The sequence below is a fragment of the Gossypium hirsutum genome, chromosome D06 (assembly GCF_007990345.1).
Source record: "Gossypium hirsutum isolate 1008001.06 chromosome D06, Gossypium_hirsutum_v2.1, whole genome shotgun sequence".
Lineage (NCBI taxonomy): Eukaryota > Viridiplantae > Streptophyta > Magnoliopsida > Malvales > Malvaceae > Gossypium > Gossypium hirsutum.
In genome coordinates, this window is record NC_053442.1 from 294684 (window position 1) to 307237 (window position 12554).

The 12554-nt window shown below is 31.4% G+C and overlaps 1 protein-coding gene across 1 annotated transcript; it reads right to left on the reverse strand.

Moving 5' to 3' along the window:
* Positions 1 to 2520: 2520 nt before the first annotated feature.
* On the reverse strand, positions 2521 to 4227 carry LOC107942254 (B-box zinc finger protein 21). The gene is made up of 3 exons (XM_016875880.2): positions 3895 to 4227; positions 3444 to 3815; positions 2521 to 2834 (listed from the first exon to the last, which is right to left on the reverse strand). Exons 1-3 carry the CDS (start codon positions 4084 to 4086, stop codon positions 2646 to 2648), a joined length of 753 nt encoding a protein of 250 aa, XP_016731369.1. The 5' UTR covers positions 4087 to 4227; the 3' UTR covers positions 2521 to 2645.
* Positions 4228 to 12554: the final 8327 nt, after the last annotated feature.

Here is a 12554-nt window from a genome sequence, read left to right on the forward strand (position 1 = left end):
ACAATGGAGGAATTAGAGGTTGAAGAGGTTCTGACCCAAGAACCACTAAGTACACCAGAACCAGTTGCAGTTGCAAGGCCACGGAGAGAAATTCGTAAACCTGCTCGATTTACTGATATGGTGGCCTACGCCCTTCCCGTTGTTGATGATATTCCTATCACTTATCAAGAAGCAATGCAAAGCTTAGAAAGTGATAAATGGAAAAGCGCCATGGATGAAGAAATGCAGTCTCTCCGGAAAAACAATACTTGGGAGTTGGCGCAATTACCAAAAGGTAAAAGGGCAATCGGATGCAAGTGGGTATTCGTAAAGAAAGATGGATCTCCTAGCAAGAAGGATATTCGCTACAAGGCAAGATTGGTAGCTAAAGGCTACGCTCAGAAGGAGGGAATTGACTACAATGATGTATTTTCCCCTGTTGTGAAGCATTCCTCCATTAGAATTTTGTTGGCCTTGGTAGCACAGTTGAATTTGGAGCTAGCTCAACTTGATGTTAAGACAGCTTTCTTGCATGGTGAGTTAGAAGAGGAGATCTATATGACTCAGCCCGAAGGATACACAGATGCTGGTGGTAGAAACTGGGTTTGTAAGCTGAACAAATCGCTATATGGATTGAAGCAATCCCCGAGGCAGTGTTACAAGCGATTTGATAGCTTTATGAGAAGGCAGAAGTACACAAGAAGCAAATATGACAATTGTGTATATTTGCAGAAGCTGCATGACGGATCTTTCATTTATCTACTCTTGTATGTTGATGATATGTTAATCGCTTCGAAGAGCCAAAATGAGATAGATAAGCTGAAGGCTCAGTTGAATCAAGAGTTCGAGATGAAAGATCTAGGTGAGGCCAAGAAGATTCTCGGCATGGAGATAAGTAGAGATAGACCGAGAGGCAAGCTCTGTTTAAATCAGAAGCAATATCTGAAAAAGGTATTACAATGTTTTGGTGTAAATGAAAACACAAAACATGTAAGTACCCCACTTGCTTCTCATTTGAAACTTAGTGCTCAATTATCTCCGAAAACTGAAGAAGAAAGAGAATATATGGCAAAAGTCCCATATGCTAATGCAGTTGGGAGTTTGATGTATGCGATGGTGTGTACGAGGCCTGACATTTCACAAGTTGTTGGAGTTGTGAGCAGGTATATGCATGATCCTGGAAAAGGACATTGGCAAGCTGTGAAATGGATTCTACGGTATCTTCGAAAAACCGTAGATGTTGGTTTAATTTTTGAACAGGATGAAGCACTTGGTCAGTTTGTAGTTGGATATGTTGATTCCGACTTTGCTGGTGATTTAGATAAACGTCGTTCAACTACGGGGTATCTGTTTACTCTTGCGAAAGCCCCAGTGAGTTGGAAGTCTACCTTACAGTCTACAGTAGCTGTGTCTACTACAGAGGCAGAATATATGGCAGTTACAGAAGCTGTTAAGGAGGCTATTTGGCTTAATGGATTATTGAAAGACTTGGGAGTTATTCAAAGTCACATTAGTCTATATTGTGACAGTCAGAGTGCTATTCATTTAGCGAAAAATCAAGTCTATCATTCAAGAACCAAGCATATCGACGTAAGATATCACTTTGTGCGGGAAGTCTTTGAAAAAGGAAAAATTCTACTTCAGAAGATTCCGACAGCAAATAATCCCGCAGATATGATGACCAAGGTGGTAACAACAATCAAGTTTAATCATTGTTTGAACTTGATTAACATCCTGAGAATTTGAGCACCTTTAGGTGTATGGCGCTCGAGAGCGCATTTGGAGGCACTACAAAAGATAGCTTTATCGAATTTGGGGAGTTGAAGGAAGTATGTGAAGATGTGATTATCCTAATCAAATCTTCAAGGTGGAGATTGTTGAAAAGTCAACAAAGGTAGGAAGCAACTTGTTAAAAAGGTTGAGCAAGTTGCACCGAATGTTGAAAAGTTGAATGGGATAATTGCAATTTTGGTCCCTAATTTTTTAGGCCATTTGCAAGTTAGTCCCTGAACCTCAACTATAAATAGGCCTTTTCATTTTTCATTTCAACCATCCCAACCAATCTTTCTCTCTTAGTTTTCTCTCTTCTCCCATTTGAGAATTCTTAAGGAATTCTATTTGTTTGTAATACTTTGGAGATAGTAAAGTTATCATCTGGTGTTAGTGCCCGAGGACGTAGGTATAATTTACCGAACCTCGTTAAATCTCTTGTGTTCTTTCTTGTCCTATTTTTCTTTCAATATTTGAGGGTATAATAGTAGTATTTAATTGTGCTATTAAATTACTATAGAAGGGATATTCTGTCTAAGGAAAGACTTGGTATTTAAGAGATCCATGTGATCCACCTCTCTTCCCTGGGAATTGAACTTTGTGTGATTTTTTAGTACAATAATTTACACGCTTCCGACCCTATTGGAACAACAGTACCCTCTTACAAAGGTTAGTCTCTCCCGACCAAAAGGGCTTTTGATTGATTGTTCCTTTGATTGTCCTGTTGGCACTTCAACAGTTTTTCAGACAATGATAAATCATCAACTAAGATTAAGCAAAACAAAACAAAAGTAGAATTTTTTTCATTGATATTTACAAAGTAGTGAGAAGAATACAAAATGAAAAACATCAAAGCAAGGAAAATTACAAGCAAAAATAAGAACTTGAAGTTCCTTTTAAAAAGGCCTAGATCTCTTAGTTACAACGGTAGGAGGAGGATTGATTTGTGGGACTGTAAAAGCATCATTTGTCCATCTCTTGTTACCTTTCATGGTTGTTTCTTTGAACCCAATTGGTCCTTCCATTTGAGGAAGATGATAAAGAGATTGTGAAGGATCAGAAAATGGCAACATTCCATCATCATTCTATCAAAAAGAACGAAAGAAAAAAGTAAAGTAACCCAAGTCATAAACTATCAATAAGTTATGTTTCGATAATTTAATTTCAAAAAGTTACAAAATAATTATTAAATTATTCAAAAAATTTTATCTAAATCATGCTAAATTGTTAAAATAGCTACTATATGACCATTTCTATTTCACCACTTGTATCAATCGGAAGCTCCCCTTCCTTTTTTCTTTTACAATTTGTTTTTTTATAAAATAATTTTCAACGTCATGAATTTGTGAATTAAAATATAAATAATTTTTTTCTCTAATATCGACATTGCTATCAGATCAACTTAAATTTAAGATATATTCTTTTACTCATCAATGAGTATTAATTCACCGGACAAATCATTAAATCATCGTTTGTAGCTTGTTAGTCAAATTATTGACAATCCAGTAACTCAAATAATTTTTTTTTGAATATTTTAATAATCATTTTGTAACTTTTTAAATTAAATAAATTTAACTGAATAATAATTAATCACTTTGTGGTGTAGTTTACACCAAAGAAAATAAACCCATTGTTCAGATCCCAATAAAAATAAATCAATCAAAAAGATCAAACGGTGGAGAATGAATGCAAACCTTACAGAAACCAATGGGAGATAGAGATGGAGATGAATCAAGTAAATCTTCAACATGCCAACCAGGGAGCATCTCAATTAAGTACTCAGATATACTACTTGTTGAACCATCAACTTCATTTGATGATGGATTGAAATTTGGTGGTGAAATGGAGGAGATGGGGTTGTTAACTTTGAATTCAGGGACTGAATCACCACCGTTGGATGATGATGATGTTGTATTATAAGTAGCTGATCTTGATGAAAGTTTAACACCTGTAAGAAGGAACCTGTTATGTCTTTGTGTATGTTCATTTGCTGAGTGAATAGGGACATCGCAATCCCTACATAAGATCGCCCTGTCTTGTTGACAAAACAAGAAAGCTCGTTTCTCCTAAAAAAAAACCAACAATAGAAACATTAAATTCTAACACGAAATTTTCAAGACAGTGATGAAATTGTTTAAAAATTACCTGACAGATATCACAAAAAGGGACTTGTTTAGAAGAAGAACAAGGATGGAGAAGGGTAAAACGTTGGTGTTTAGAAGCAAGCTTGTTGGCATGGTGGACACGATGGTCACAGGCGTCACAAAGGGCGGCTTCGTCGGCGGTGCAGAAGACAGTGGCCTCCTCTTTGTTACACACGTCGCACTGAATCTTCATTTTTTTGGGGTGCTGATACAAGAGGGGGTTATAAGGTTACATATTCAGAGAGTATTTAAAAATGGGGTGACTTTGATATAGTTGGGGGGGGGGGGTGACATTCATATTTGGGAATTGGGGCTCGATGTTCGGATAGAGAGAGACACGGAAATATGGGTAGGTTTGCCTTCATTTTGAATGGTGATTTTCGTTTTGTTTTTTAATTTTTGGGTTAATTGCATTAAAGGTCTCCGAAACTCAAATTTTAAAGGGTAACTATACCTAAGGTCACTAGACGATTAGTAAGTTTATTTTTTGGTCATCGAACTTCAAAAAGTTACACAATGGTCATTAAATTATTTGAAAATTTTTATATAAGTCATTGAACTATTTGTTTTTAATAAAATGTCCAACTAGTGAGCTCCAAACGACAATTCAATGATCGATATGGTGGATCAGTACTTATCGACGAGTAGAAGAACATACCTTAGATCCAATGCGATTTGACAGTTAGTGTCAGAGATTAGGAGAAAAAAGCTATTAGGATTTTAGTTCGTAAATTCGTGACATTTAAAGTTATTTCATGAAAAAAAACTGAACTGTAAAAAAAAAGATGAATGAGAGCTTTTGATTAATGCAAGCGGTATGAACAGAGAATACCATACAACAACAATTTTAACAGCCTAATAACTTAATGAAAACTTACAAGTAGTTCATTGACCATGTTTTAACGTTTTGAAGTTCAATAACTAAAACGTTAACTTACTGATAGTTTAGTGACCTTCGGTGTAATTTACGTAATTTTAAATTTGTCTCTAAACTTCAAATGTTTTAATTGAATCATCAAAAGATTAGTATCAATTTGGTTCTTCCGTCAGTCTAGTCGTTAATTTAGGAGTTAAATGCAATATTGTTGGAACTAGACTAGATTGGCCAGTTGCACTAAGAACCGATTGGTTAGATTGGTCTAGACAAAGAGATTACACTTACCTTCGAACAACTTGCTAAGAACCTTTAAAAAAAATAAAATTGGAACAAAAAATTGATAGTTGAACTAGTTTATAATTTTTTAAAAAAAAATTCTTATTTGTTTATTTGATTATGGTTAGGTTGACGGTCAAACCGGTTAAACCAATAATTTGTGGCATTATAAGTTCAACCCATGCTAATTTAGAACTAACATGGAGCACATCTAAAATGCATGGATTAAATTGTAAACACTTCTATACTTATTATATATACATCTTGGAATTAATGTGTTAAAAAGAACTAACAATGTCAACAAACTTTATAAAGGCTTTTTCTTTCTTTTTCATGTCGTAGTTAAACTATTCATATGGTGGATATGTATGTACTTATAATTTGATTCACGCATGCTCAACACTAAATCTGAGTTGACATTTAACACCCAAACTAATGATTAACTTGATAGACGAATTTAATTGCGATAGATATTAATACTTTAAAGACTAAATTAAAGTATTTTAAAGTTTGATAAACAATTTAAAATTAAGAGGATTTGTATTGAAATTAATTACTTAACTTTTGGAAAGTTGAAATAAATAAATATTATATGTAGAAGCCCAAATTTGCCGGGCCCATACCAACAAAATAGCCCAACAGACTAAAACCCTAAGCCCAGCCTAAACCTAAACAATTTTCAGCAAAAAAAGAGAGGAGAAGAACCCTAGCCGCCGCCCCACCTTAGCCCGCCACTACCAGTTGTCTGCCACCAACACACCCACTTGCCTCCACCACTCTATGCCTGCAAAAGAAGATAAAAAAGGACAGCAAAGAAAAACACCAAAAATGAAATTCTTTGTATTTTTTTTTTGGATTTTGGGCTATATAAAAGCCCTATGGTCATTGTAAACAGGGGGGATTTTGATGTTTTTTGGAGATTTCAAAGGGGGATCGATAGTATTTTAGGGGGATTTTTTTGATATTTCGATGGAAGAAGGGATAGTATTTTAGGGGGGATTTTTAGAGAGGAATCGATTGTATTTTGGGGGGATATATATATTTTTTGGAGATAATACAAAGTTCAAGAGTAAATCAAGAATCGGAACTAAGTTTTGAAAGGTGATTTTTCTTTTTTTTTGGAATTTTCTCTTGATTTGGATTTCGTTTGTTCTGTTTCCTTTTCATTTTTTTTTAAAAAACATTTTTTTTTAAAAAAAAAAAGAGAGGGAGAGAGGGGACTTACCGACGAACTAGCGACCTTGGCTCGCCGATCTCCGATGAGGGTGGCGCAGGCCTAAGAGAAAATTTGGGAGCTTTCTCTCTGTTTTTTTTCTTTAAGGAAAATAAGAGAGGTGATGGGTAATTTTTGTTTTATTTTTTTGTTTTGTTCAATGTTTTAAAAATAAAAAAAATAAAAAAGTAGGTTTCATTTGTTTTTTTCCCCTCAAAAGTAGAGCCTTGGGAAGGGAAAAAGCTGACCGTGCATTAAGGGATGGAAATGTGCACATTTCTTAAATGGGAAATTTTCGCGATTAGTCCCTGTCCTGGGTGCCTACGTTCAATCAAGTCCTTTTTTTTGTTTTCTTTAAATGCTTTCAAATTACCCCGGAAATTTGCGCCCAGATCCCTCCCTCATTACCCACGTGTCCATTTTGGTCCCCTTGTATCCTTTTATTCTGTTTTCACTCCAGAATTTTATTTTTTAATTCAATTAAGCCCTATTTTGTTTATTTTAGACACTTTTATCACAAAAATTTTTTTGGGTATTATTATTAATCTAATATTACTATTTTTTATTATCATTTTTAAATTATTTTCCTATTATTTATTATACTATTTTTTACACTATTATTTATTATACTTATTATATCATTTTCATTATTTCTTATTTCTTTTCATCTAATTTGATAATTGGAGTTAAGTTTCACATTATTATATTATTTATTTATTTATTTATATATTTGTTATATGCTTCATATATATATATTTAAAATAAAACGAATTATTTTATGTATAAATCGTCATTATATGTATCACATTACTTGTTATATTATTTTTGTTTTACTAATAATCATTTTTTTGTACTATTTCTTTTTATATACATATTTTATAATAATTTTAAATATAGTTTATTATACTTATTATATTTTATTTATCATGAAGACGAGACTCAATATTTGGCAATTCGCGGAATAGTGCCCTATCGTGTTGGGCTGCAATCTCCCGTTTGTCCAAATAATCGAATATCTCTCCGGAATTTCACTTGTATTTTTCTAAATAAGGCAATATTTTGCGTTTGGAAAATCGAGAAAACGTGCCCTAACGTGCTGGGTTTCGATTTCTCGTTCGACTAAATAGCCAAATATCCTCTTAAAGCTTCAAAGTATGGTTTCATTAAACTATAAGGTGGTCTTGGTTTCGATGGTTTAGAGTATCGTGTCCTAACGTGCTGGATGTGATATTCCTTCGGAACAAGAGAATCTTATATTTCAATTCACGTTATCAGAGTTTCTTTTAAGGATCGTACTTTTAAAAACTCTTCAAATTTTCAATTTTCGACACTAAGACACTAATTAATCAACTAGGTACCAATTTTGGGCGTATCGAGGGTGCTAATCCTTCCTCGTGCGTAACCGACTCCCGAACTCATTTTTCTGAATTTCGTAGACCAAAATCGTTGTTTTAATAAAATTAAATAATTTATTAAAAACAACCACTTTTTGAGATGACCCGATCACACCTCATCAAAAAAGGATTGGTGGCGACTCCCGTTTTCATTCTTTTTTTCAAAATCCAAGTCGACCCCGTTTTATCCAAAAAAATGGTGTCAACATTATATAGGTTCTTTTCGTTCAAACAAATTAATCATCCCCACCTTTAAAAAGAAAAAAGGAATTAGCCAACCAAAACACAACATGTAATCTTGACTTTATTTCTTTTTTTTTTTTTTATAAATTTCATGAGTATTCTCTTTTGCTTTTTATCAATATTCAAAACTCAAAATTTCAACATTTACCTATAGTGTAAAGGCTTTATTAGCTTAGTTCTACATTTTTTTACTTTCATAAGAAGCAAAGGAAGAAGGAATTTAATTCTAAAATTAAATCCCCATGCCCATTTGGTTTCAAAGGGAATATGGATGCTCTTTACTGCCCCCATTTGGTAGGATGTTGTTGCTTATTTCCTAAAGACCACACTCTCAATCTCATTTACACATCAAGTCTTTTAAGTTTGCCTAAATTCCATAATGTATGAATAACAGTCCGTTCAATTCAACGAATGGAGTTGATTTTTTCTTTTTTCCTTTACTAAAAAAGAGAGGCAATTACAATAACAAAGACTGCAGCAATAGAATTAGACAGTATGTAATGATTATCTTATGGGATCTCATCAGCAATTTCAATAGGGAACAACACAGGGTCTAAGCGGAAATTCTTTCATTAGACCGTCAGAATGTGGGGAGAAAAATTCGCTTTTCTTAAAATCTGTTTAATGAGCATTTGCCATTTCAATCTTAATATTTTGGATATGATTCATTCTAATTTTAAATTTATTTTTCATTTCAATTTAGGGTGAAATTCGATTAGATCATTTTAAATTATCTCATCGTATCATTTTGAGTACAAATAATTTTGAATCATGTCAATTTCGCGGATTGTTGAGTTTTATAATTAAATCGAATTTAAATTTAAATTAATCTAATTGAATTTTCAAATTCAAATAAAAATTAACAACTCTAATGGTCCAAGATAAAAAGAAATCTATTTCTAATGGTAAAAAATTACTATGAATTCTCGTCAAATCTTACACTACATTATATTCTTAGAGAAAATTCGAGTTCCAATTTGAGGCAGGGGCGAATATAAAGGATGCTCTAGCCTCCTAAAAAATAGATAATTGCAGTTTTACTCCCTTATAAATTATTGAATTATAAATTTATGAACCTTTAAAAAAATGAAAAGAAAAATTGTTTAGTCCTTTTAAAAAATGTTGGATGAAACTATATTTGAACTTTTAAAAAATTCAAAATTCAATTTTCATCCTCTTAAATTTTTTCTAAACTTACTTGTATTTAAAGATAATATTATTAAATAAAATAATCACGAATACTAAAAAAAATAATTTTGATTGCAGAAAATAGACGAAAGAAGAGTCTGGATTGTTCATGTGATCAGTTAGCGTCGTCATGAAGAAATTGTCAGCTAATGGGCTGCCACTCCACTCCAGCGAGTAGTTGCTCTTTGCAATTTTTTTAATCAATATACAATTATATTATTTGTATATTAAATATAATAACAATCGATAATTTATTTTTTTATTTTTAATATATAAAATATATCAGTTAGAAATTATTATTATTATTATGACTTTAAAGGGTAAATATTGGAGTATTCATCAAGAATATCTTTTTATTCTAGTCAAATTTTATTACTTTGCATAAATTATAAGTTTAGTCAGAATATCTTTTTTAGTTTTAAAATTTTAGTGATGACTCAAATTGCAACAATTAAATTCATTTGGTAAAATCCTGCAATTAGTTGTGTACTATGCATAAAATTGTAAATTTAGCCTATGTTTTTTTAATATAATCATTCTTAGTCTTTATATTTTTCGAATTCTGACACAAAGCGATAGCTAAATCCATTAATTGACTTTTCAATAAGTAGTATGTAGAAATAACAAGCTGATACGACATTACACTTATGATAATATATTTGTTGCATAAGATTTTGAAAATAATGGAACTTAATGAATTTAATAATCAACACTTAATCAGAACTAAAATTTCAAAATTCGAAAAGAAAATACAATATCCAAATTGAATATCCATCTCATTGTCTACTTCTAACATCAATCTCAAATTCAATATCCGAAAACTATTATTTAAATTGAATGTTGGAGATTCTGAAATTATACTATATTTCTTAAATTAATTTTGCTATAGGTAGAGGGGAGGGATAGGTACAAAAACTTTAAAAAAAAAAAGGTATATGGGGGTTGATGATGCCATTAAATTCATATTTATCAAAAGCTTAAACAAGTTTTTAGTATTAAGGATATAAGGGTTAAGTTGTAGCATGTAGGATAACATACAATATATATGTATATCAATAAATAATTATGAGCTTGACAATTCAACATAAATAGTTATGCATATAGGGTTGAATTTTTTTATTATGTTGTTTATATTTGAATAGATATGATTTTTGTAATGGTATAAGTTATATGTAGGGATGAAGCTAAATTTTCTTTTTTAAATTTTATTATTCTTTGTTTAAAAAAATATTATTCTTTTCAATTATATATTATTCTTTAAAGTATTATTAGATGAAGTAACTTTTTTTTTTATATGTTCATTTTATGATTCAAGGTTAATAATGAACATACTAATACATAGGATGCGTTAGATAAGGGATTTACTACCCATTTGCCCCCCATAAATGATGGGTTTTCTACCGATAATGGGGTTCCCCACTACACACCCATTTGTGTCTTCCAAGAGCTGTTTTGGTTATAAATTAGCAAAATAGCAAGTTTAGTCCATAATATTTACTTATTTTGTTAATTTAGTCCTAATTTTTTGAATTCACTTTGGTTTTCAGCTTTCAAATTTTAAACAAATTGCTTTGTTTTGGATGGGCTGTTAAAATTTTAATAGTACTGACTTAGCAGTCCGTGTGATATTTTATATGTACTTTATTATTGGCATGGATAATTTTTATTATTATTAATATTTTAATTTTTATGAAGAAAATATGGATTGCTATACAAGTATCGTGTTAATGCCATTAAAAGTTTCATAGTCCAATCAAAATTTTCATTTAAAAAAAAACCGACTTATATTTTGAAGGTTGAGGATCAAAGTGATAAAAAAATTAGGATCAAACTAGCAAAAAGATTAAATATTTGAGGCTAAATTTATCATTATGTCTCGTAAATTTAACATCTTTAAGTGCAATCGTTCCTTTTTTTTTCAATAGAAATATAATTAAATTTCTCAATTCTTCTATATACATAATCAACATTAATTTTTAAGAATCAATAACAATCGGGAGCAATGATGGTATATTACGTTTTCACGGAGAATATTAAAATTCAAACTTTAAAATTGACATTATTGAGAAGTTTAATAATTTTCATTAAACTCCATTTTTTTTTTAAATTTCATCAAATCCCCTCAAAACTTAATATCACACTCTGCGACAGTGAAAAAACTTAAAGAAAACAAAGACTGAATTAAATAATTGAGCAGCTAAAATGTGTAAATTACATCTTTAAAAGACATTGCCAACATTCTTGTTGCATCTAATGTAGAATCACAATAAAGCTTTGGAAAAGTCCAAATCTCTAAGCCAGAAGTGTGTAAATATGGGTTAGGTAAGCTTTTATTGCATCGATGAAGCTAAGCTTGAGGGTGTTTTAAGTTGGCACAGTGAGTAGAGATCCCACGCCAGATCTAAGCCAAACCCACTTTTTGATGATGATGGTGAAGTGTTGGACCACTCACACAACCTTCAAAAAAGTTTAACCATAAATGATGATTGTGACTGAAAAAAGATTTGGAAAAGAATGTTATATGTATTCTAAATCGTAAATTCTAAACTTTAAAAGCACGTATATATATGAGAATGATATGATTTAGTCAACTACCTCTTTCCTTTAAGCAAATGCTTGAAGATGACAATTTTCGAGGGATGTTGATCCACTATTTGAAATGGTTTCATAGTTTGGGATAGGGGTTGACATTTTTTTTATTAGAGGCTTTCAAAGGGTATAGGGCAGATGGAGTTGGTTTTGAATTGGATTAATATGGTTTAGAATTTCTTTTAGGGTAAATTACATTTAAGGTCATCAAATTATCAGTAAGTTTACGTTGGAGATACTTAACTTCAAAAAATTATAAAATGGTTATTGAACTATTCGAAAATTTTTATTTAAGTCACTGAATTATTTGAAATTTTTTATTTAAATCATTGGGTTGTTAATTTTTTAACAAAAAGCCTAACTAGTGAGTTTCAAGCAATGATGCAACGATTGGTATAGTTGATCAATACTATTGACAAGTAGAATAATGTATCTTAGATCCAAGTCGATTTGATAGTCAATATCGGATATCAGAGAAGAAAGTTGTTTAGATTTTGGTTTGTAGATTCATGACCCACAAAGTTGTTTTATGAAAAAAAAAATTAAATTGTACAAGAGAAGGGGAAGGAGAGCTTTTGTTTGGTGCAGGCGATATGAACAAAGAAGGCTATACATAAGTAGTTTTAACAACCCAGTGAATTAAATGAAAACTTTCGAATAGTTCAATGACCATTTTGTAACCTTTTGAAGTTAAATAACTAAAACGTAAACTTACTAATAATTTAATGATTTTGGCTGTAGTTTACCCTTTAGTATTATTATTTTGGTTTAGGTCAAATTTTAGTTATGGATCAAGCAAAGAATTTTACGTTGAGGGTCAAAATAAATTTTAAAAAATTGAGTGGCCAAAGTTCAAAATTTTGAGTTAAAACGGTTTAAAA